The following is a 27344-nucleotide window of genomic DNA, read 5'->3' on the forward strand; positions in this document are numbered from 1 at the left end:
AGTTAACCCATGATGTCTGTTGATGGTGGAGGCAGTCAATTTCTGATTGAACTGAGAAATCTCGGTTTCCATTTGTATTTTTCCAAATTGCTGATACTATTGTCAGTTACAACTCCAAACAGAAGAAACCAGATTTGAACATGAATTTCACAAAATTGGAGCAAATAACCTAAGCCATCCTGTCCAATGCTTTAACAATTTGCCAAATGAGCTAATTTTCAATTGAGGGGTGAAAGAACCAATGTTCCAAACACTTTTATTTCTGGAGAAATGTTTTCAGCTTATAATATTTTATGGACTGTTAACCTCATCTCTACAGATGACCTATATATATAAATACACACACACACATGCATGCACGCATGTGCGCACACACACACACACATTTACACATGAGGGTATATTGAAAAGTTCCTGGCTTTCGATAAAAGATAATACAGGAGGATCAGTTAATTATGATTTTATCAAACATATTCCCCTCTCAGATTCACACACTTATTGCAGTGGTTTTTTAGTTTTTCTAAGCCCTGTAAAGAAACTGAGAGGGTAGGACCTCCAACCAATACCCTTAAAATCAGGAACTTTTCAGTACCCACTCACATACCCATTTAGTGTTTGCTGTCAGAAGAAAGGGTACACAGTACTACAGTAAAGATTAGTAATATTTAATTTTTATCCAGTTAGTCTCTGGCTACTCTGAGTTATGTCTGGAGGTGCAGAGAATCTTCAGGCATGTTACGCCTGAAAAAAATTATGGAATTTATGTGCATTGTGCACACACACACACACACTACACAGGAGAAACAAAAGGTAAAGAAAAAGAAAATTAAGAAAAGAAAAGGGGGAAAAAGAAAAGAAAGCAGAAAAATAAAAAGAGAAAAGGAAGAAGAAGAAGGGGCAAATATTACAGTGCTTGGAAACAGGTGAGAATTGGCAACAAGAAGGATATTTGGCTGCAGAAAGTCTGCCTCAGTGAATTCCATCTGATTCACACAAGCATGGAAAAGTGGACATTAAAATGATGGTGATGATGGTGAATCAAATCTTCTTACTTGGAAGTAGAAGATTAAATATTTGATTAAAATAGAGAAAATGCTAGAAAACTCTGCTGAGAGTTAAGTACACAGTTTGGTATTTATAAGTATTAAACAAGAAGCTTAAAATTCAAATGCTATCTGATGTGATTTTCTTTGCTTTAGGATAACATTAATCCAGGAATCATGAAAACAATCCGGACTAAGTATATTGCAAACCCAGATTTTGATCCTGAAAAAATCAAAGTTGCCTCGACAGCTTGTGAAGGTCTTTGTAAATGGATTCGAGCCATGGATACATATGATAAGTAAGTGATTTGATTTGAAATTTGTGATGTAGTTTGGGTAAAAGATTTCATCTGTCACCCAGTCCAATACCACCACTTAATCCTTGGGTGTCTTTAGGGGAGTTTCCTTTGATAGCAAGCAGTCAAAATGTGATTTGCTACTTTCTACTCCAATAGGGTTTCTTACATCCTCCTCATCCTCTCCTACAAGTTTTGAAGGCATAAAGAACAGGGATGCTGCCCCTACTTTCTTGTGACAGTTATATAGAAAAGAAAAAAAAAATTGATCAATCCAGCATGAGTTATTTGTGACAGGTCATTTATTATAACCTAAGAATATATATATTTGGTGAAAAAACACATGAAAATAACTGAAAGATACCATCATTACCACCACAAGGCTTTGATCAACCCAGGGCTATAGTAGAAGACACTTGCCCCAAGGTGTCATGTAGTGTGACAAAACCTGAAACCATATGACTGGAAAGCAAACTTCTTAATGTCATAGCCATACCAGAATGCTTTAAAACGGGATCATTAACCAGGAGTGGATTTAGGCAGATTAGCATTAGAAGGATTAATCCATTTGTCATGGTATTTTTTGCTAAAATACATTGCCTTTGTTTTAATTAATTTTGAAAATAACAAAGAATTTTGTAAAATAACTTTTTCATTATTAAGCTGGTGTTTAGAACATAGATTAACATGCAACTTTGGTGGAAGGTTTTAGTCTAAATCCCTTTAAAACAGGGAGTTTGTATTATAGAACCAGGGTAGGTGTCAGGTGGGTTTGTGTTAAAAGGATTAAATACAGTTCAAATAAATACTATTTGCAGATTAATATTATTTGGAGTTCAAAGTTGGTGAGCTGGCAGAAATGTTAGCATGCCAAACGAAATGCTTAGTGGTATTTCATCTGTCTTTATGTTCTGAGTTCAAATTTCGCCAAGGTTGACTTTGCCTTTCATTCTTTTCAGGTTTGATAAATTGAATACCAGTTGCATACTGGGATTGATTTAATCGACTGCCCCCCCCTCACCCTCCCAAAAAAAATTTCGAGCCTAGAGCAGAAAAGAATATTGTTGAGTTCTTATTTTTTTATTTAACTGCTTTCTTCTTTTTCTGCAGAGTTATCAAAGAAGTTGCTCCCAAAATAGAAACGCTTAAGAAAGCTGAAGAAGACCTTAGACTTGCCAAAGAATCTTTGGATAAAAAGAGGGCTTCATTAAAAGCTGTACAGGACAGACTCGATAAGTTAAACCAGCAAATGGAAAATAATAAACAGAAGAAAGCAGACTTGGAAAACCAAGTAGATTTGTGCACAAAAAAGCTGGAAAGAGCAGAGCAGTTGATTGGTGGCCTGGGAGGAGAAAAAGATAGGTAATGCTTTTGAATGGAGTTTATAATATAAAAATTACTTTGAACTTAACTTTAGATTTGTGTTTGTGTGTGCATGCATACTTGCAAGTATGTTGTAGAAACTGAGTTTGTATCATTTGGAAAATTTTAGCTTTTACGTAATTCTTGTGTAAAAGAACTGGTAAATGAAAGCAGATTAATGGGTGATGGTAGCCAAAACAGAAAAGATTTTATGAAGTTATTGAACAAAGCAGCTGGATATGCTTTTGTTTTTTATACAGTTTTGTCCCAAACAAGGTTTGAGGCTGCTATAATGTAAGGGACTCTAAAGAAGGAAAAGAAGGGCCTATACATTCAAAGTTTAAAGGACTGAATATTATAGATCAGAGGAAAAAATGATGGCAATGAGTTCCGGAGAGCAGCAGGTCAAGGAAAGAATCTATTAGAATAGAAAAGATGGATGACTAACAGGAAGCTCAACAGAGAAATGATGAGGACTTTGACAAAGAGCAGAGGAAATTATGATCATGGGAGAGATGACAGATGAGAAAGTGGCAGCCGTGGTGGTGGTAGTGGTAGCTGTCATGGTAATATCATATCATTGGGTCCTTTGGATTAATTTGGGCTACATTCCTGGCTGCCCCTCCCTTCCTCCCTTATTTATTTAATTGCAATTAGGTCTTAAAGGGTGAAAACTGAGGTGTTACTTTCTTCTTTTATCCTGGAATATAAAGAAGGCATTGCATTTAATAAATATCAATGCTCTTAATTTCAACCATTTTATATCTCTCACTGCCTATAAAATATTTAGGTTCTTTCACCGAATTAATTTCGTAACCTTGGTGATAGGTATGCTATTATAATTGGTATTTCTTCATATATGGACACATGCCAGCCTCTGGGCCACAGTCTTGCTATCTTTTTCTTCTCTCTCTGTCTTTCCGATTGCTAGTATGCAGTGATGCATATTCCAACATGCAGTGGAAAAGTCTGATGAGGTGCAGTGTGACTGTCTTGGCATACTGTACTCCTCGCCTCACTTGTCCAGTTTATATCTCAATGTCTGTTAATTCTAGCGCTGGCCACAACAGAGGTACATGCATAATGATGAAGGACTTAATCTGATAAAACTCAGCACTTGATGTTCCTCTACTCTTATTATTGGTATTATTAAAGGTGACGAGCTAGCAAAATCATTACCACACTGGACAAAATGCTTAGAGACATTTTTATTTGCTCTTTACATTTTGAGTTCAAATACTACTGAGATAAACTTTGCCTTTCATCCTCTCAGGTTCAATAAAATACTTGTTCAGCATAGGGATTGATGTAATCAGCTTCCCCTTCCCCTCATAATTTCAGACCTTGTGCCAAAATTAGAAAGGATTATAAAGAATTATTGATGTTGTGCACAATAGTTTCTTTGGGGGTGGGGTGGATAGGGTTACTCAGGCTGTTAATGTTACAGTTATTTATGTATGTATTTGTTTTTATTTTTTTTTATTATGTTTGCCTGTACTGAGTGGGAGAGATAGTTTGATAGTGTTTTTAGCACTTACATCAGTGTTATTCATATAAGGTAACTATTTCAGATGGAATATTGCTGCTGAGAATCTTGCTGTCCAGTATACAAATCTAACAGGTGATGTTTTGATATCAGCTGGTGTTGTTGCTTACTTGGGAGCCTTCACGTCAGCTTATAGACTTGTAAGTAATCATGTTTTCACTGATACACCCTCTGTTAGAATCTGATTGTAACTGATTTGTTTGTGAGCCTCTGAAGAAAGAGCATTCACACACAGAAAACAATAGTGTTTATAATCATTGACTAAATTTTAATTCCATTATATGTACTGTGTTAGTGCTTCATAAAAACCACTTGTGCCAGTGCCACATGATAAGCACTCATGCCTGTGCCAGGGTCACATAGAAAGCACTCATGCTGGTGTCATGTAATGGGTACTCATGCTGGTGTCACATAAATGCACTTGTGCTGGTGGCATGTTAAAAGCACCCAGCACACACTGTAAAGTTGTTGGTTGTTAGGAAGGGCATCAAGCCATAGAAACCAAGCCAAATCAGACTGAAAGCTGGTGTAGCTTCCCAGCTTCCCAACTTTGGTCAACCCATCCAACCTATGCCAATATGGAAAATGGATGTTAAAGGAGGCTGATAATGGTGTTGATGTAATCTCAGTGAAGTAGTAAAATTAAGCTAATTGCCTCAGGGAGGTGGGGCAGTTCTCATTTTATTTTTCACTCCTAAACATGTACACATAAGCACAATTATGACTGCAACCTCCAGCTGGCCAATACATTGTCAGTGAAACACCCTAACCACTAGGATATGTGCCTTCACTGGCCAGTATAATTTACATAAGTTACAAAACATAAGATAAAGGAATTAAGTGAGTCCCATGACAGGAATGCGGATAATTCAGGTGGGTATTGACCCACTGAATGAGGTATACAAAAGAAATTTTCAATAGGATTTTTTGATTGTAGAAGAAAACAGAAACCTGAGAGTAGTTGTTTGTAGCTCTCAAAGGAAAGGGGAGATAATTTCAAGAAATTAAGAATTAATTGCACAAAGAATTTACTTTTTAGGCTTAGAAGAAAATTGAGATGAATTTTGTTGAACTTTTGAAACTAACAACAGTGGTTTATGAGGAAGATAATGTTGGTAATAGCCTCAATATGGTAGTAGTGATAGTGATTGTGATGATGATGGTAATGATAATTATAGAGATGTTGATGTTGCGATAGGGTCTTGAGTTTGTGATACTTGAGTAGACAACATATAATCAATATGCATTTAACCATCCAGTGATTCTTTTTCAGAATTGCATAACATCAACTTCATTATCCACTGTGTCACATCTTTTATTTTAAATGGTAGTATGTGATGTGTAGGAGATTTGGCTGTTATTTCTTGTAGATTGAGTGACCATGTAGAGGTTCTTTTGTTGGTTTGTTGATTGGGTCATTGATAACAGTGGTGATAGATTTGAGGATGAAAATAATTCTTTGTGTTTTTATCCTTTTGTTTTAATTAATTTTTTTCTTGCTCTCTGCAGTTTTTTCATTTTTTATTTTTATCTATTTTGTTTTCTTTTTGTGTGTGTGTCTTCAGGATCAAATCCATTATTGGGTGAAAGAAATCAAAGAAAGTGGAGTCCCTTGCACTGATGAATTCTCTTTGGTACACACGCTGGGAGAGCCAGTGAAGATCCGTGAATGGAATATCAATGGTCTACCAACTGATACATTTTCTATTGAAAATGCCATCATAATTACGTGAGAACCAAAATTATTATTTATTGATTTTCCTAGAGTGATGGATTGACAGAAGTGTTAGAGCACTGGATAAAATGTGTGGATCTTTACATTCAAAGTTCAAATTCTACCAAGGTAGTAATTGCTTTTTCATCATTCTGGTCATAGGTATTTATACTTGAAAAACAAGTAAAGGTTGGCAACAGGAAGGGTATTTGGCCAGAGAAGACTTCCTCAGTAAGTCCTCGTCCAATTCATATCAGCATGGAACAAATGGACATAGACATTTTGACAATGATGATGATGCTGATGTGAGTGTCAAAGGTCAAGAACAGCATCATCACTGCTGATGACTTTGATTGTTGTCAGCAAAGACTGATTCTTTAGAATCGTTTGAACCATGTTCCTGCTGTGATTATTTAAGCCTCATGAGGTTAAAAAGAAAACAGTGTTAACCTTTATGTGGTTGCTTGAGTTGCTAAAAATAGCAACCAAATCTATTTTTAAAATACAACCACTGCCACTTAACAGCAAAAAGTGTGGGGCCAAGAAAACACTGGATGAGCGTAGTTCTAGATATACTATGTCTGAAAGAAAGACGTGATGGTCACGACTGGAGGGTCTTTGGTCATAGATCTGTCTGTTCAGGGTTAACCTGGTGTTAAATAGATACAGCAGTGACACAATTCTGCATTTATACCAGACTATCTAAATCCAGCAGCAAAGAAGTAGGAGAGAGAGAGAGAGAGAGAGAGAGAGAGAGAGAGAGAGAGATTATATTTGGTTTAAAGAAAATTGATCAATAATGTTTATTGATTATGGAACATTTTTATAAGCAGATTTGTCTTACAACACTTAAAAGATTAAGATTAACCAAAATCAATGTCTTTAAGACTAAACAAGAGTGCTTCCATTTCCAAACTAGCTTAAAATTTCTATTGTGGTGACTGAGAGAGAGAGGGAGAGAGGGAGGGAGGGTGAGAGATGGGGAAAGAGGGGGGAGAGAGAGAGAGAGAGAAAAAGAGAGTGCACTAAAGTGTCCTGTTGCTGATATTTAGCGTTTAGTTCAAATCTTATGTAACAAACTCATAATCAAAGTTGTTCCATCCTTGACCTTCCCATCTTTATTTTAAGACATTATTATGTCATCCAAGGTGCCTTCCCATTTTTAGAACAGTGAAGTGTGTTTTGAGGAAAATATTGCTGCTTTTTCTAGCAAATTGTCCAGAGACTCTCATATTGGTTCTGTTGTTACATAATCGTTTACAAGTTTTGGCCCAAGGTCAGCAAGTTGTTTTTCACTTGTTTCGGTCATTAGACTGTGGCCATGATGGGGCACCTCATTGAAGAATTTGACCTCAGTAGTTATTTTTTGTAAAGCCTGGTATTTATTCCATCGCTCACTTTTGCTTAACTGCTTAGTTACGTGGATGTAAACAAACCAATACTAGTTGACAAGTGTTGGTGGAGGACAGACACAGACACAAGACAGACAGACAGAAACACATGACAGGCTTCTTTCAGTTTCAGTTTACAAATCCACTCACAAGGCTTCGGTCAGCTTAGGGCAATAGTAGAAGACACTTGCCCAAGATATCAGGCAATGGGACTGAACCCTGAACCATGTGGATGGGAAGCAAGTTTCTTATCACACAGCCATACCTGCACTTATGAAAGAAGATTTGCAGAATGTTAGGCTACTGTTTCTAGTTAGCTAAGGGGTCATGTAGAGACCCATATTTTTTTTCCAACCTTTTTATTTCTAGGATGACATTATTCAATGTGTACCACCTTATTTTTTTAAGATGGTAGGGTTTATTTTTTGGGAGATTGGATGCAGGTTGAGTGACCATGTAAAAAGTGATGCTGGTAAGTTTTCTTAGTCTGTATACTGTGTGTGTTTTGGGGCTGTTAAGTAAGATTACGTTGCCAATTATCCCTCGAGTAAATGCAAGAAGTCTTCTTCAAGTTTACTTTTGTGGAACAAGTACACTGTTACCAAAAGTCGTTGATGTTGTGTTTGGATGAGGTCTGAATGCAGAAGTACAAATGATGTTATCTGCTTCAAAGTATGAAGCAATGACAGAGAAGCAAGAAGAATGTGGGGAAACTAATTCAAGTGCAGAGGTAATTTTGTTTTCCTTTTTTGTGAATTTTCATCCAAAGAGAAAAAGGAGTGGCCATGACTTTTTGTGGAAGCTGAGGTTAATGGTATGTTGGAGTGGATTATGATTCATAGGTCTCTGTTGAAGAAAGCTATCTGTCATGAAATTAGGTTATCCTCAAATCACAGTTCTGCATTGATTGCTTGCAACAAAGGAGACTGCTGAAGGGCAGCACTCATAGACTAGGGGGTTGTTTTAAAACATTTCCATAAAGTGAAAGTCACCAATCAAAGGTTCAAGAGTTCACACAATCCTTCATGTTTGAAATATCTGTATCTCTCATATTGTTGTTGATGTTGTTTAACCCCAGGTCAAACCTGATTGAGCAAAACTATGACAGATGGCATTCCAGCCTGATTATCCCATCTTATCGCTGAAATAGTTTATTCTGCATTATATATATCGAATAAGTCCAACCCATGCCAGCATGGAAGATGGACATTAAATGATGATAATGATGTTGTTCATTTTCTTTTTTTTTTATCTTGGTGTGTAATTTGAGGAACATTAGGCCATTGCTTCTAGCCTGTCGAGTGACCACATGAAGTCATTCCCTTGTTGATTAATTTTTTTCTTCACATATCCTTATGTTTACTTTCACTGCAATCATTTAAGATGTCCTCTTTTCATTGCAGTAATGCTCGACGGTGGCCATTAATGATAGACCCTCAAGGACAAGCTAACAAATGGATTAAAAATATGGAAAAGGCAAACAATTTAAGTGTTGTTAAAACCAGTGACTCAGATTTCAACAGAACTCTTGAGAATTGTATTCAATTTGGAACACCTGTAAGTGGAGTTTTTCTATTCCTTGAGATACTGAGCCAGACTTACTTTCTTGTACTTATGGTGGCATTCACCTGGGATGGGTTGAACAAGCTTTAAACAATGAATTCACTCATGTTCAGAGTTACAGTGGAAAAACAAATTCACTCGTGTTCCCTGGTCCCATGCATACACACTTTGGGATAATGTGATCCATAGCAGCTCATCTTGCAGTCAATCGTTGATCATCACAGAGGATTCACAGACCAAGCCTCTACCAATTACCAGAGCAGACATAGCCTGGGTTTGAAGCAGGTTCTAGGGTCATGCTTTAACAAAAGATAAAGGGGGCCTCACTCCTAGTGGTCTTCCAGCATGTCGGACACCTATATGGAATTATGGGTCCATGCTATTGCTAAATAGTCATTAAACTTATCACTTAGTTCATCATTCCTTTTGACAGGTCTTGTTTTCAGTCCTACTGGATTTCAGGTCTACCACAGGGCTGATTTTCAAGAGTAAAGTCACCAGACCAGAACTTCTCAAACCATTGACATACAGTGCACTCATTCACCACATCTTCACCAAACAGCTCATTGATGTTTTGAGCTGTCTGGGATGCATTAGTTCCATGATGGAACTCATATTCATAAACAACATGAATTTTTTATCTATTCATAGGTTCACAAAAATTGATTTACAAGAGAAAACTCACAATATAATCAGACACCATGAATTTCATTTCAAAAAGTGATGATGTAACTGTCAGGATAAAACATTAGAGTTAACGGCTGTCAAACTTGGTGCATAAGAAAATTGGACATTTCATTCTTAATGGCCTGATATTATTATTATCATAAAACTTTGGATTTTTCCAAACTTCAGAATTGAATGAGCCAAGAGAAAAAGCTGGATATTGAAGGTATCAGATGCAAAAGAGAAGCCAGCACTGATATGGGTGAATGATGTGTAAAGGGTGAGGACATCATGTTTAACAAAAGTGCCAAGTCCTCAAAGTGGTTGGAACATAGAAAGACAGGGAATACAGTTGTGAAGACTGATCTCAAGCTGTTGAGTCTCACAAATGAGATAGCAAAGTGCAACAATTGGTAACATGCACAACTGGAGTGGACCTGTACTTCCATACAAACATGAGAATATCAAAATGGAAGGAGTGATGGAAGCTGGAATGCTCTCTCTACTACACTCTTCCTCCCACCCATTTATAACTTCTTCCTACCTATCTTTCATTGTCTCTCTCTCTCTGCAGCTCCTTTGTCCCTTGACACTATCTTATTTCTGTCTTTCTCTCTCTCTCTTTCTCTCTCAAGCTATCCCACCCTCTCATATTTTCTGTACCCTGTCACCTATATAACGTGAGATAACACTGAATCTCAGTCTATTCAACACACAGTACCATCCTTATCACTTAGTGTTCTCTCTTTCTTTCTTTCTTTCATTCTTTCTCTCTCTCTCTCTCTCTCTCTCTCTTTCTCTCTCTCTATCTCTCTCTCTCTCTCTCTCTCTCATCTCAATCCTTTGTGAAATAAGGGATCTTTCTTCCCACCACCACCACCACCACCACCACCACCATGATATTTCTGCTGTTTAGTCATCTTTTCTTCTCCCTTCTCCTCCTCCTCTCAAGTGAATTATAATTGACATCACTTTTCTCCCACCTTCACTCATCACTACAACAATTCATCAATCATGCACTCTCTATTCTATCAAACAACTTGTTGCCATTGTCCATCTCCCTTCCAAAAAACCCCTGCCACTACAACTTCCATCAGTTTCCATTCTATTACTTCTCACTCCTCTGTTACTCTCCCCTCTGCCACCCCCTCACACCAATATATCTGTTTCTCCTTTCATACTTTCTCTTTCTCTCTATCTCACAACACAACTTCAACTTCTTTCATCACCCTTTCTTTTATTCTCTCTCTCTTAGACTAGTGTGGGCTCTTTGAGTCTGGCTACAAGCTTACAGTGTGACCTCATTAGTGCTAGTGCCTTGATAAAATGTTTGATGAATTGAGCAAAGACAAGGTAGCACCAAAAAGACTCTTTAGTCTTGCCAAGCAACAAAGTTTCTTGCAGTACAGGAGATATATGGAGTGCCTGGTATTTTGTGGAGGTGCATAGCTTAGTGGTTAGGGTATTGGACTCTTTGATCATAAGCTTATGGTTTTGATTCCTGGACTGGGTGAGGTATTGTGTTCTTGAGTAAAACACTTCATTTCATGTTACTCCAGTCCACTTTACCTGGTAAAAATGAGTAGTCTTGCAACAGACTGGTATTCCATCCAGGGGGGAATATATACATCAGAGAAACTGGGGAAACTCACTCTCTGGGATCTATTTTAAAACGGGGGCCACAGTTTTCATTAATGTTTTACGTAGTGTTTTTGGTACCGAAAGACTTTCAAACTTCGTATACTTATCTATTTTGTGTTATAGAACAGAAAAATATTTTTGTATTCGAATTTATTTCATGTAAAAAATTGTCTTATTTCGATAATTTCAACCAATCACTGACAAGTATTCAGTTGTTTACATTTACTCCTTTGGCTGATTAAGTGGTGTAAAGCGTATTTAATCTCCATAGCTTCTGACATTTGCAGAGAGGCAATTTGCTTTTTTCATTTTCTTTTTTTTTTTCTTCGTTTTATTTGCTTTTTTCTTTTTAAATTTGCTGTTTTACCCTAACCCTAACCTTAGAAAGGTTTATTAGCTACTGCCAATATGCTTCAGCCATTTTTTGACAAGGAAATAATAATTTTATCACCGATAGAATTGTTTCAGAATCGTTTGTTTATGTAGTCGGCACTTAATGTATATCGGCTGAATGGATGTCAGTGATTGGTTGAAATTACAGATATACGACAACTTTAACATGGAATAACTTAGGGATTTCTTTTTTTTTAAGAAGACTAAGAGAAAAAGATGTTTTATATGACATTCTATCAGTGTTCCAAGTTTCAAAGTGTTTCGTTAAGAAAATACTGTGACCCCCGTTTAAAAATAGATCCGCTCTCTGCTCCTTATAGAGTAATGTGGACTTACCATGCCCGATACTTTAGAAGGAGCATGTTTTCAATTGTTTGCTTCATTTTTTTTTTTGTTGCTCATTTGTAATTTCTTTAATGGTCAGGTTTTAGTGGAAAATATTGGTGAAGAAATCGACCCAATGCTTGAGCCCCTTCTACTGAAGCAGACATTTAAACAAGGTGGTACATTGTGTATCCGTCTGGGTGACAGCACTATTGAATACAGCAATGATTTCAAGTTCTACATGACAACAAAATTGAGGAACCCCCACTATATGCCAGAAACTTCTGTAAAGGTAAAATATAACACCTTTTTTTAATAGCCATCTATGTATTATATTTTATATCTCCTACTGATGTGTTTTATTTAAAACACAGCATGTCCATGAGATTATTATCACAGGATGAATACTGCAGTAAATTTGCCTTTTGTGATGTTTTCACATTAAGTATGATACACAGATGGCTGTTTTAATCTTTTTTCTTTTCTCTTCTTACTTTTCCTTTTCTTTTTCTTTTCTTTTTTTTTCTTTATTTCTTTTTTGGCTAAATACAAAGCTGCAGACGTGGCTCTGTGGTTAAGAAGTTTCCTCTTCCCATCCATGCAGTTTAGGGTTCAATCCCATTGTCTGTTAACTTGGGCAAATGTCTTTACTTTAGCCCTGGACTGACCAAAGTCTTGCAAGGGAATTTTGTTTGTGTATACCTTTATATGTATGTATGTGTGTGCATGTGTATGTGTGTATATATGAATGTATGTATGTATGTATGTATATATGTATGTGTATATGTATGTATGTATGTATGTGTATATGTATATATGTTTGTGTGTGTATATATGTATGTGTGATTGTGTGTGTGTTATTATCTTGAGATTGTGTGATCCCTGTAAAGGAGCATCACCATCTTATAAGCAGTATCCTTCATTTTCAATCTTCTGTGAAAACATGCCTGGACTGGGAGAAATATTTCTTTTCTTGGAAGCTGGTGAGGGTTGGCAACAGGATGAGCATCCAACCAAAAAAAAAGTCTGCCTCAGCAAATTCTGTCCATCACATGCAGGCATGGAAAACTGGTCATTAAACTGATGCTGATGAGGATAGTAATGACGATAATAATTGTGAGTGATTTTGTATTTTATTCATTATTGTTTGGCAAAATCATTAGAGTGTCAGACAAAAAGATGTATTATTTCTTCTGGCTCTAAACATTCTGAGCTCAAATCCTGCTGAAGTCATCTTTGCCTTTCATTCCTTTGGGGTCAATGAAATAAAGTACCAGCCAAGGACAAAGGGGTAATGGTATCAACTGGTTCCTTTCCTTCCAATTTGCTGGCCTTGTGCTTAAATTAGAAATCATTATCGTTTTGTCTGGCCAAGAAGACCTCTATCAAGTGAGTAATCACTGAAAGGAATAGATCTGAATAGGTGCTGAAAGGTTCCTGGTTTTGGGTAAAAGAAAATACAGGAGGATCAGTTAATTATGATTTTATTTAACATATCCCCCTCTCAGATTCACACACTTATTGCAGCAGTCCTTCAGTTTTTCTAAACTCTGTAAAAGAATTCAGAAGTTTGGGTCTTCAACCAGGCCTTTCACGATACCCTTAAAGCCAGAAACTTTTCTGCACCACCTTGTAATATGGTTTCTTGGTATTATAAAATTAGTAATAATGATTAGAAAATGAATGATTAACATTTTGACCTGATTTCTTTCTAATGTAGGTGACATTATTGAACTTCATGATCACCGAAGAAGGGCTGCAAGACCAGCTGCAAGGAATTGTGGTTGCCAAAGAAAGACCTGAACTGGAAGAGGAGAAGAACTCTCTCATTCAGCAAGGAGCCAAGAATAAAAAGTCAGGATTGTCTTTTATTTTTTGTTTTTACAGATTAGATGATGATGATGATGGTGATTTGTTAACCACTCATTAAGAGTCTTTTTGATAATTATTGTACCATTATCAACATCATTGTTATGTTTTAATACTGAATTATCAACTTGGAGACAACACAACATATACTCAAAAATGCATGCTGATTAAAGCAGAACTTAAAAATCCACGTGCAAAAAGTATCATGCCACTTACGAAACAAACCAGTATGCAAATTAGAAGGCAGTCCAAAAGGACACAAGGTGAACGCATGAAATAAAGCAGAGTCACTAAACTTAGTTCAATAGAATTAAATTTGAGCAATATAACACCACCACCACCATCAACATCCTCATTATTATCAGGATCTTTTTTGTCAATAACAAAGTTAATTTTTTGTAATGAGGATGCTTAATGAAATTTTTGTTCTAAAGTAATTCAAAGGTGACTAGTGTTTTGTCTTTTTATTTGTTCCAATTGTGTACAGGCAACTTAAGGAAATTGAAGACAAAATTCTTGAAGTCCTCTCAACCTCTGAAGGAAATATTCTGGAAGATGAAACTGCTATTAAAGTTCTCTCTTCTTCTAAAGCTTTAGCTGATGAAATATCAGAAAAGCAAGTAAGTTCATTCACAGAGAGTTTTATTGGTCACACATTTCTTGGTTTTGTGTGTGTGTGTGTGTGCATGCATGTCCATGTGCATGTGTGTATGTGTTTGTGTGCACATGTCTGTATGCATGCATGTGTGTGCATGCACATGTGCACACATGCATGTGTGTGTTTGTGTGCATGTGTATGTATGCATGCATGTGTGCATGTGCATGTGTGTATATCTCATCATCATCATCATCATCATAATATCCACTTTTCCTTGTTTGCATGGGTCAGACAGAAATTGTTGAGATTGAATTTCTAGGGGACCAGGTGCTCTTCTTGTTGCTAACCCTTACCTCTTTCCAAGCAAGGTAATATTTCCTTATGACTGGAAATGTTTCCATGACCCCCTCTAAATACCCAGGTTTTCACCACTCACTGCATCCCCCCCCTCCATTCTCTACTCATGCTTCTTTGGCTTTGCCCTACCACTTATATCATGACCTCTGTACCTCAAGAATATGCCCTGGCATTTACCAACATCTATCTCTCTCTTCTTTTACTCAACCATCCCATTTATAATCTGATCCCCATCTCTTTTGAGTATGCCCGGCATTTTGCCACCATCTGTCTCCTGCTCTTTCTTGCACTCTTGCTGTCTCTCACTCTGTCTCTCCTTCTCCTGCTCTTCCCTCAGGCTGGGTAACCATGTATCCTCCTTTACAGCAGCACACCTGTTTTTGACCTCATTATTCATCTCTCTCTCTCTCTCTCTCTCTCTCTCTCTCTGGCTGGGCAACCATGTACCTCCCACCTGCCAATTCACTGCCTTACCCAATATATTACTGGTATTTATTTTATTGATCTCAGAGGGATGAAAAATAACCCTTTGGTCATCATTTACCTGCTGAAATACACTTCCTTTGTTTCAATTCATTTGGAAAATAACAAAGACTTTAGTAGAATGGCTTTGCCCTTATTAAGCTGGAATGTTTTGGAACATAAATTAGTTTGAAATTTTGTTGGAAGGCTTTCATTTAGATCGTATTAAATCTGAAAGTAATATCAGAGAACTGCAGGTGGTCTCAGGTGTGTTCATGCTGAGAGAATTGAAGTTGATTCCAGCATGTTTCAAACCTGTGCCTAATGAGACCAGATTAAAGCTTTAAGATATTTCGTCTTGTCTTTTGTTTCTCTTCATCTGTAAACTTCCTTCCTTTTTCTTATAAAACATCTTAAAATATTCTATTTTATTAAATTTGTTTTCCCTTGTGTTTGGCTTTTCTCATATTTTTTCCATTATTTTACTTTTATTTTCTTTTATCTTCATCCAGGCAATTGCTGAAGAAACTGAGAAAAAATTAGACATTGCACGTAGTAGCTACGAAGAAATCTCTGTTCACTCGACTATTTTATTTTTCTCTATTGCTGACTTAGCCAATATTGAACCTATGTACCAATATTCGTTGACCTGGTTTATAAATCTATTCCTCTTGTCAATTGAAAATGCTGAGCAATCCGAAAATCTCTCGGTACGACTGGAAAACCTGCATACCCATTTCACTTATTCTCTCTATGTAAATATTTGTCGGTCTCTGTTTGAAAAAGATAAGGTATGTATTAATTTAAAGATAACATATGTTAAACTTTAGGCGTGCATATTTTTGTTTGTTTTACATCTGTTTTTCCGTCCTTGCATGGGTTGTTTGATTACATTATTTAAAACATTGTTTTGCTGCCAGATAGCCTTCCTGGTAGAGGCTACATTCACCTAAGGTGGATGTAAGGAAGTTACGGTGTTGCATTCAATTCCTGGTTGTGTGTTGTGTCCTTGAGCAAGACACTTTATTTCTTGTTGCTCCAGTCCACTCAGCTGGCAAAAATTAGCCGTACCTGTAATTGAAAGAGCCAGCCTTGTCACACTCTATGTCATGTTGAATCTCCTTGAGAACTACATTAACAGGACATGTATGAGTGATTCAGACGTTTCAAGATGACCGAAAAAAATGTCAATTTTGGTAAATATTCTGGGAGACCTGCAACCAGCCAAACTGAGAAAAACATTGCAGACATGTGTGCAGCTGTAAGGGGAAATCATCAAATTACCATCCATGAGTTATCAGGGGATGTGCAGATTAGTTACGGTTCAGTTCAGTCCATTATCACTGAAGATTTGGGTATGAGACACATGTCTGCCAAATTTGTGCCAAAACTGCTTTCAGTTGACCAAAAAGACACTTGGGTTTCAGTTGCACAAGGTCTCCTTGATTGTGTTGAGAACGATGAAAGCTTTTTGAAAACTTTGTGTAGGCCTCTGAGCAGGTATCACCAAACTTTTGGCAAAATTTGATGCAGATTCTCTGCTCAACTTTCTCTGTCATGGTCAATGCGATGATCACACACTACACACCTTCCTTCCAAGCACTGCTGTAAACAGCAAAAGGGAGCTAGGACATTAAAACTCAGAGTAGTTGGTGTTAGGAAGGGCAACCAGCTGTAGAAACATTGCCAGATTAGATCGGAGCCTGGTGCAGCCACTAACATTCCAGACTTTAGTCAAACCGCCCAACCCATGCCAGTATGGAAAACGGACGTTAAACGATGATGATGATGATGATCTAGTATTTTAAATGTTACTAGTTTGTTCTATGATAAGGCAGAGAGTCCTACTTCTAAGAAACAGTGAATCTATTAAGTTTTACAATCTTTACAACTGTTTTCCTTTTATTCTTTTGCTGGTTTCAGCCATTGGTGTAGTCAGATTAACTGCAGCACTTACTTTTACCTTCTGCAATTTACTTCACTGACCTTATAAAGACAAAATACTAAGTAGATCTCGCCTGAATTTGAACTCAGGATATGAAGGGCCTTTTACCATATACCATCAAGTATTTTGTTTGACAATTTACCCATTCTACCCTATAATGTCCAATTATTAAGTCATCTCATATAATTTGAATAATATTGTATCTTCTAAATTTTTCATTAAAGAACTGACGTACATTTTATTTGCTGGTGTATTTTTTTTTTTGTTGTTCTGTTACTTCTGAAACATCTGCTATTTTATATTATTTCTTTCAGCTGCTGTTCTCGTTTTTGCTGTGTACCAATATTTTAAAGCATAAAAAGGAAGTTAATGAAGAGGAATATCGGTTCTTATTAACTGGAGGAATTGGTTTAGAAAATCCACATGTCAACCCAACTGATTGGCTACCACCAGAGTCATGGGATGAAATCTGTCGACTAGATGAACTTAGTCATTTCCGCAATATTCGACTAAAGTTTTCCAAGGAATGTGACCCATGGAAGGTCATCTATGATAGTCTTGTAAGTTAACCATTTATTTGCTGTGTATACATAATTGCTGTATCTGTCTGTTTGCTTGTGTGTGTGTGTATATGTGTGTCCTTCCTACTGTGGAGTAGTGGGTGGAATTCCAGTTTAAGCTCCATATAAAATTGCCCCCCCCCCCCCCTACCTCCATGACCTTTTTATTTTGGGTAATTTTCAGAAAATTTTTGTGAATTGGTGTTCTGCACATAAGAATTTACACTTTTGAAAAAAAAAGAAGAAATATTTTAAAAAACTTTTTATCCATCTCCCACCCACCTTATAAATTCTAAAAGTTCCACTCTTTTTTGAATTTTTCTTTTAAATGAGACTTTAAAATACAGACAGTATGAATTTTTTGCTTAAATCCCAACAATGGTGCACCCTTGGGTGCATCATCATTCCATTAAATGTGTTTACGGGAAGAAAAATGTTGAAAAATATCAATACACGTCAGAGTAATAAAGCAAGGTATCAGATGGTTGTGAAATGTGCTAAAAATAACAGCTAAATTGCTCTTACACACAAAATTTTTGTATAATCGTATAAATTCCCATGTATAGAACACAAATTCACAAAAATTTTCTGAAAATTCCAAAAAAATAAAAAAAGGTTACGCGGGGTTATATGGGCTGCAGAAACCAGAATTCCACCAAACAGTGTATGATAACAAACCTGCACAAACGGGGTATACAAAAGAACCAGCTGTGTAGGCTTAGTTGGAGGGAGGGGAACCCTGGTATGCAACTTTTCAGGATGTAAAACAGCACATACCCAAAGGAGTTGCAGGTAGTACCATCACAAGGTACACACAACACTTAGATCTTGGAGCAAAAGAGATGTAAGAAACACCGACAGGTTAGGGGAAAACAACAACAGAAAAGTTTATGAGGGAAGGAGAAAAGCCATTAACTACAGCAAAAAGAACAAGCAGTTCACTACAAGAGGCCCAACTATGGGATGTGAAAGTAGACATCGGGGAAAGGTTACAGTTTCCCAGGTCATTCAGACAACCCTGAGGCTGGACATAGTTTTGTGGTCTGAGAAGGTAAAGAAGATAACCTTAATCGAATGTACAGTCCCATGGAAAGAAGGGTGTGTGTGCGTGCGTGTGTGTGTGTGTGTGTGTGTGTGCATAAGAGTATAATATAGTATACAAATATTTAAGGCCTGGGGTGGAAAATACAAAATAACTGTGATGTATAGTAACAGTAAGTTGTTGGTGAGCTGAGTCTTCAACACAAGCCTTGGTTCTTTCTGAGACATTCCACATCACTTGATCCTTATATATCTACAATTTCCAGCTACAAAAAATATCTAGAAAAGGATTTTTCTGGGGCAAGCTTGTCATGTTCTGCATGCTCTATGTGAAAACCTAACCTTTCAGATCCAACATTTTCTTTTCAAAAAAAAAAACAAAAAAAAAACAGAAAGAAGTGATAAGCATTTTACTTGATCTTTTCCTCTCTTTCCTTTTCAACAACATCACTGCAGAAATTGTCATTCAAAAATAAAATTTGTTATTTTATTTTTACCGATTTCCCAATAAACAGCATCCACAGAAAGAACCTTTGCCCAACGATTGGAATGATAAACTTAAGGAGTTTCAGAAAATGTTAATTCTACGATGTTTTAGACCTGACAAGGTAGGTTTGCATTTTGTTTAAGATTACTTCTAAACGATGAAGTGTATCCAAAGTAAAGCAACTTGTGACTGTTTGACAAGAAGAATGATAATTTGCTTTCTAAAATACTTGTAAGTCCCCCACATGAAATATTAGTCCCTACTTCTTTCTATAATACACACATGGCTGGTGCCATGTAAAAAGCACTCATGCTGGTGCCACTTAATAAGCACCTGTGCTGGTGCCATGCGAGAGGCACCTGTGCTGGTGCCATGCGAGAGGCACCTGTGCTGGTGCCATGCGAGAGGCACCTGTGCTGGTGCCATGCGAGAGGCACCTGTACTGGTGCCACATAAAAAACACCCAGTATACTCTGTAAACTGGTTGGCACTAGGAAGGGCTTCCTGCCATAGAAACCCTTCAAAAACAGATAATTGGGGCCTGGTGCAGCTTTCTGGTCTGCCAGCTCCTGTCAAACCATCCAACCTATGCCAGCATGGAAGACGGATGTTAGATGATGACAATGATGATGATGATGATGATATGTTTTTGTTTCCGATCCTTTTTATGTCTACCAATTTTAAGGAATATCCTTATAAACTATTTGTAGTTGTTCTTTGCTGTCCCAAGATGTTTTTTAATCTCTTTGTGAGGAGGGAGGGTAGTGTCCCATGACCCATTACAGGACCTCCGAGGCTAGCGAGAAGAGGGTGGAAAGTATCATCAAAGCAGAAACCTGGCCTAAACGCTTCCAACTGAATAGACTCTGCTACAGACACCTAAGATGCTAAGTGATGGTGTTGAACAGGGTGATGGATTAAGCCCACCACCCAATTAGGTCATGGTGGGATTTGAACTCAGAAAGTAAAGAGCTGGAACAAATACCACAAGGCATCTGACCTAATGTTCTTATAATTCTTCCAGTCGATTCCTTTAGATTGGTGCTTATTTTTTATCAACCCCTTTTTATCAAAGGATGAAAGGAGAAGTTGATCCCAGTGAGATTTGAACTCAGAGTGCTGAGGGATGGAACAATTACCATAAGGCATCTGGTCTGATATTCTAATAACTCCACTTTGGATTGCTACATTTTTATTTATCAGCTATGGAATGATAAAGGGCAAAGTTGACCTCAGCAGGATTTGAACTCAAAGTGTAGAGACTCAGAACAAATGCTGTGAAGCAGTCTGTCCAATGCTCTAATGATTCTGCTAATTGTTTAAAAAAGTTAATTTTGGTCAAATAGGAAACAATAAAATCCCAATGAGCCTGCATCCTTAACCTAGTTTTGAAACCAATTCTCTTAGATAACTATATTGATGGTAAGTCCTGTAACCCATTAAGTCATAGGGCAACTACCAAAGATTACCCAGGGTAAGTCAAGTCAATGTGGGGGCCTTTACATGGTTGCTGAATCTGGTAAAAACAGCAGCTAAATCTCCCTCAAATCACATCTTATTGTTATGAATAAGAGAAAGGACATATTGGCTAATGTAATCCTTCATATCCCTAATAAAGATAGATAGTCATGGATGGACTGTCTTTGATTGCGAATCATTTTCGTTTCATAGTTGAAGTATTTCTGGTTTTACTTTTGCAGATGATTCCTGCTGTACAAGATTTTGTTACTTTGAAACTTGGCAAGAAATACATTGAACCACCTCCATTTGATCTTCCAAATTCTTTCAATGATAGTAATTGCTGTTCTCCCTTACTTTTTATTTTGTCCCCTGGAGCTGATCCTATGGCAGCGCTATTGAAGTTTGCCGATGATCAGGTGAGTTCTTTTGTTTTTCATAATTTAGGGAAAAAGGTATTGTGACATTAAAAAAAACACAAAACAAACATGTCTATGCAACAATCATTTCCATCTAACCATAAAAAAGAAAAAAAATTACTGTAAAATTAAATATTTCTGTGATTGCAAAATCAGCTGAGATTATTTTTCAGTAAACCTTGTAGTTAACCCTCAGATGGAAAAATTGATAGTTCAGGTTTAATTGCCAGATGGTACCATTTGATTATTATGTGCCTTTATAAGAATCCTCTCTGTTGTTGGCATTTGGACCAAGTCTCTGGTCTAAAGACAACCCATAATTCATGGTTTCTGTCTCTGTGTCTTCCACCAGTTTTGGAGGCCTTGGAACTATCAATAGTGTTTCTCTTATATAATACAGGGTAGCCCTGTATCTCTTCTACAGCAAGATGCCTTTCCCTGAGCCTCTATTATACCTTAGCTTCTCAACTCCGTGTCTTATGAGTTACTTGGCAACTTCACTTACACTGGTTCCACAAAAATGCACCAATACATTCTGTAAAGTAGTTGACATTGGGAAGGGCATCCAGCTATAGAAACCATGCTAAAGCAGATATAGGAGTTCAATACAGCCCTCCAGCTAGTTGGATCCTGTCATACCATCCAACCCATACCAGTATGGAATATGGATGTTAAATGATGACAATGACACACGTGTGTGTGTGTGTGTGTGTGTGTGTGTGTGCGTGTGTGTGTGTGTGTGTATGTATGTATGTATGTATGTATGTATGTATGTATGTATGTATCCATCCACCCTTCCCTCCCTGTTTCTATGATACAAACTTCTTGATTACAGCTTAATAATGACAAAGTTATTTTACTAAATTCCTTGTTATTTTCAAAATTCATTGGAACAAAGACAATACGGTTACAAGAGTTAAAGAATGTCTCCTACATGTTCTATATTTATGTATATTTTTTTTCATTGTAGGGTTTTGGTGGTTCCAAATTTGATTCACTGTCTTTAGGACAAGGTCAAGGACCTATTGCCCTAAAGATGATTCAAAATGCTGTTAAAGAAGGCTGTTGGGTACTGCTACAGAATTGCCATTTAGCTTCATCTTGGATGCCAACTTTAGAGAGAGTCTGTGAAGTATGTTTAAATTGATTGAAATATTTCCAACTATAAACAGACAAGTTAGAAAGATTGCGGTAAATGGGTGATGTAGATTGTGAGGTGTGTGTTGTCAGGCAGGAAGGTCAAGAATGTGGTAATTGGTATGGTTAACCAGTTACCCATCAACGACATTCCCTGTTTCTATCTTACAAAGCAAATCATAAAAGCAATATTTTTATGAAGTCAGTAGTTTCTGAGTTCAGTGTTTTGTTTGACAATGCTTAGCACTTATTATTTCCTTTAACTCAAGTTTTAACCCTTTTGAAACCAACCTATTTTAGACCACTCTTAGTTGTATGATGCAAACTTCCTGTTTTAAAATGATCTAAATTAAAACCTACCTTCAAAATTTCATGTTAACCTATGTTCCAAACACCGGCTTAATAATGACTAAGTTGCTGTACTAAATTCTTCATTATTTTCAAAATCAATTGAAAGAAAAGCAAAAATATGGTAATGAAAAGGTTAATTCTCTCTTTCCTTTCCACTCAGTAGCACTCAACCTTCAATCAAAATTTCTAAAGTGTGATTAAATCAACAAAAAAAAGAGTGTGATGTGTGAAAGTTGACCTGATTGGATTTGAATTCAAACTGTAAAAGGGAAAGAGCTAAATTGTAATATAAAATATATCACAATTTGTGAACAATAGTATCTTGTTAACAAATCTCTGGCTCTCTACATTTCTGACAGTGGAAGTGACTATTGTGTGCCTTTATAAGAACCCTCTTTGTTGTTGGCATTTGGACCAAGTCTCTGGTCTAAAGACAACCCATAATTCATGATTTCTGTCTCTGTGTCTTCCACCAGTTTTGGAGGTCTTGGAACTATCAATAGTGTTTCTCTAAATTTCTGACAGTGGAAGTGATAAGAGAGTTTCTATACTCAGTGGACTTTGTGTTGGTTCTACCCCAGTGTTTATATATCATCTGCTGATATATGTCAAAAAGTCTCAACACAAACACAATACCTATTCACGTACAACAAATATCCACAGATCCTGTGTGCCAGATTCCACTCACAAAGAAATATATTACATCCTATTTAAATCAACTCCCCTTTGAAGAATTCTAACTCATCAATGATTTATATCTTTTGAAATGTTTCTCAGGAATTTCATCCAGAGCGGACTCATCCAGACTTCCGATTATGGTTAACCAGTTACCCATCAACGACATTCCCTGTTTCTATCTTACAAAATGGTGTCAAAATGACCAATGAACCACCCAAGGGATTGAAAGCCAACATTGTAAGATCTTATCTCAGTGATCCAATATCGGACGCAGAATTTTTTGAAGGATCACAAAATCCTGTGAGTATATTTCAATATATTTTCTTTCTTTTATATAACTACTTAATTAGAAGAAGGAAGGGCAAAGCCAATCATCTTTAAAATAATAACGAGCATTGCCCTTTTTTTAAGGTTGGTGTGAGGAAGAGAGGAGTTTGAATCTTTATTGAGATTGATGTTTTCCTTCCACCTTACGAGTGTAAAATAGGGACCAGTTAAGTGCTGGGTTTGTTAACTAATTTACGATTTATATTTATGAAATACTTTGCATGGATAGGCCTATGCTGAATGCCTATAGTATACTGACTCTGCTGGTGGCACCAATAAGCCAGATAATAGTGTTAAACTGGGTGATTGGGTGATGGGTTATGTTTAACACTCAATAAGAGGAATGGTTCTTTTAACAGGTTTCAACACACTTGTTTCTATCCATCAAAATACATTCACAATGCTTTGGATGATCCAAGGCTATGGACAAAGGCACTTGCTCAGTATATATATATATATATATATATATATATATATATATATGTATATATATATATATATATATATATATATATATATATATATATATATATATATTTATATATTGAGCAAGTGTCTTTGTCCATAGCCTTGGATTATCCATATAAATAATCAAGTAGAAAAGAAGATAAACAAATTATGTCTGCCTGTTATGTATGGATGTGTGTCTCCATATGTGTCCTTGCGTGTGTGTGAAGTGTGTGTGTGTGTGTATATGGTCATGTATATATGGTCTTATCTGTTTATCTATCTATCTATCTATCGATCGATCGATCTATCTATCTATCTATCTATCTATCTATATATATATATATATATATATATATATATATATATATATATACACACACACACACCGTAAGGATCAATTTTTCCCACACGTCTGCACACAAACTTTGCTAACACTTTGTATTCCTTCTTTTCTTTATTATTAATAAAGTTATCATCCATTTATTATGGCCTACATTATGTAGGGGGATTTTAGGGATCATTGTCCCTATTTAACCCATGAGGTCTAATTTATGATTCAGTCCAGATTGCAAAGCCAAACAAGTTTGACACCCCTGGACTTTACTCTTCTGCAACAGATTTCTGGCTTTGTAACAAAATTTGAATTTCTTAAAAAAGAAATAGTTTCTGTAGAGGGAGTCATGGTAGTGTTGTTGTTGTTGTTATTGTTTAGACTGGGTATAAGTAACTTTTATCAGCAAGTGGGATGCAAAAGACATGGCTCATCATCAAGTAAGCCACACTTTTTTAAAGAAATTCAAGTTAATTTTTTTGTTGGCATGCCACTTAGAAATTTCCACAGGTCGCAGTTTGCCCTTGACTAGTTTGGACCCAGCTTTGCCCTGGTGCAGCAGATCTTTAACCAAAGATGTTCCAATGATAGCAGCCGTCTTTTTTATTTGTTATTTTTTAAACTGATTTAAAACACCTTGAACTATATTATTTAATGACACCTTTGTTTTTTTAAGGTGGAAGGGTCCAATTTGAGGGAGAATTGGCTGCTACTTCTAGCAGGTCAAGAGCCTCCCTCTGTAGTTCATCATTTTAGCAGTGATGGCTGTACTAGTGTGCAATAGTTGTAGAACTAGGAGTATAGGTATAATGTGTTACATGGTGAAAATATATGGAATTATTGTAACAAAAATGGAAAACTAAAAGCGTTTTTTTTTTTTAAATAAATGTCTTTCTTTTAAATTTCTTTTGTTTTCAGCAAGCATTCAAGAAAATGCTTTATGGACTTTGCTTCTTCCATGCTTTGGTGCAAGAGAGACGGAAGTTTGGACCACTTGGATGGAATATTCCATATGAGTTCAACGAAACCGATTTAAGAATCAGTGTTCAACAATTATCGATGTTCCTTAACCAATATGATGTAAGTTACTTTTGTTATCATTGTTGTTGTTCAATCCTCAGGTCACTTTTGGCTGTGTAGACCAAAGGTCTAAGCATTTCAGCTATGACCATCCAATCTTATTTATCTTGTGATATGAGGGAAACTTAGCTGTTATTTCTGTCATGCTGAGCAACCACATAACAAGTCTTCTTTGTTTGCTCATTTATAGTTCTTTATTTGCTGTAAAGTATGAATTTCTTCACCATTTTACACTGCTGTGTGCAGTGATTCTGTTCTAAAATTATTCTCATATTCTGCATATTCTTATGATGTAGAGTTCATGTTTTTTTTTTATATCCTTACCTGCATATTCTAATGAAAAAAATGCAGATACTTATGTGATTCTACGCACATAAATGATCAAATATTCAAATATATCTTGTAACTAGCTTAGCTACGGAAAGAAAATGTAGGTTTTAAGGTGAAAAATATTCAAATTATTTTACAAGAGATGACCTTGGTTTTAATCCTATCAGAAAAGCTGATTTACATGAATTTTAAACATTAAACGTGAGGAAAATATTCTTATAATTCAGATAGTCTCTAAATATCAAATAACATGATCGATAAATGAGGACATTGATTTTTTAAAAATGTGATAAAGGTAAATCAATGTCAGTATCAGGTCATTGATATTCATATTGATTAAAGTTTTGGGAAATAAATGCTATAAAGGATTGCAATGAGAAAAACCACTTAGTTTGATGCATATCACACTCATCACAGCACATCATATACTGATGAAAGATATCACATATATATATATGCAAGCCTTTGTGCATGCACATGTGTGCATGTGTGCATGTGTGTGTGTGTGTGTGTGTGTGTTCTCCTACCAGCCAGCACAGCTGTGCAATATGTAATAAAATGTGTAAAACTTTGGCTGGGCTTAAAAGTCATATAAGGGCATCACATGGCATCAATAATGAATCATTTCAGTAAGTCTTTTTGGCAATGGCTTTTCTTGTGTAATGAGGATGTAACTATTATGATGATGTATGTATGTGAATATATAAGTACATATATGTATACCTCGCATGATGTTAATGTTAATCCTTCCCCATTAGGTGCCATCACCATTCTCACTCCGACATCTCTATACCAACCCACTCTCACCCTGGTCCCTACCCTACCCTACCCTACAAGCAGATATCTCCCAACCCACGAGTGTATCAACAATGAGCTAAAAACATGTTTCCCCTCTGGTTTTGACCTGGTTGATGTTGTTTTGCTTTTTCAACAGCCATGAGACCTCTAGACCAGATGTCACACTTTCAGCCCCACCAGTGACAAAGAACTCAACTATGGGCAGGTAGAAGAGTAAAAATTAATATCGAAACTAGATTTGATTAGATTAAATTAAATTAAATTAAATTAGATAATATAAGTGTGGATAAATGGATAAGTTAGTGAGTACGATAGGTTGGAGTGAGCTCTTACCCCTGCTGGCGACAAAGGGACTCTCACTCAGAGTAAAAGGCAGACTGTATGACGCATGCGTACGAACAACCATGCTACATGGCAGTGAAACATGGGCTGTAACTGCTGAGGACATACGTAAGCTCGCAAGGAATGAAGCCAGTATGCTCCGTTGGATGTGTAATGTCAATGTGAATACCCGTCAGAGTGTAAGTATCTTGAGAGAAAAGCTGAACATTAGAAGCATCAGTTGTGGCATGCAAGAGAGACGATTGCGCTGGTATGGACATGTGGTGAGAATGGAGGAGGATAGCTGCGTGAAAAAGTGCCACACCCTAACAGTTGAGGGAACCCGTGGAAGAGGTAGGCCCAGGAAGACCTGGGCTGAGGTGGTGAGGCAAGACCTTCGTACATT

General features: G+C 36.6%; 1 protein-coding gene across 4 annotated transcripts in view; it reads left to right on the top strand.

Annotated features, from left to right (window-relative positions):
* LOC106883981 (dynein axonemal heavy chain 7) overlaps window positions 1–27344 on the top strand; it is a 138101-nt gene that overhangs the window by 97054 nt on the left and 13703 nt on the right. For all 4 annotated transcript variants that reach the window (XM_089358436.1, XM_089358438.1, XM_089358437.1 and 1 more), the window contains exons 51-65: window positions 1200–1342; window positions 2450–2701; window positions 4273–4387; window positions 5813–5976; window positions 8756–8909; window positions 12040–12231; window positions 13660–13793; window positions 14296–14428; window positions 15738–16016; window positions 17485–17730; window positions 19287–19379; window positions 20959–21135; window positions 22106–22267; window positions 23401–23601; window positions 25328–25489. In XM_089358436.1, coding sequence (XP_089214562.1) covers window positions 1200–1342; window positions 2450–2701; window positions 4273–4387; window positions 5813–5976; window positions 8756–8909; window positions 12040–12231; window positions 13660–13793; window positions 14296–14428; window positions 15738–16016; window positions 17485–17730; window positions 19287–19379; window positions 20959–21135; window positions 22106–22267; window positions 23401–23601; window positions 25328–25489 — 2607 coding nt within the window. The remainder of the gene's footprint in view (window positions 1–1199; window positions 1343–2449; window positions 2702–4272; window positions 4388–5812; window positions 5977–8755; window positions 8910–12039; window positions 12232–13659; window positions 13794–14295; window positions 14429–15737; window positions 16017–17484; window positions 17731–19286; window positions 19380–20958; window positions 21136–22105; window positions 22268–23400; window positions 23602–25327; window positions 25490–27344) is intronic.

Source organism: Octopus bimaculoides, chromosome 10 (genome assembly GCF_046866305.1).
Source record: "Octopus bimaculoides isolate indiv1 chromosome 10, ASM4686630v1, whole genome shotgun sequence".
Classification (NCBI taxonomy): Eukaryota; Metazoa; Mollusca; class Cephalopoda; order Octopoda; family Octopodidae; genus Octopus; species Octopus bimaculoides.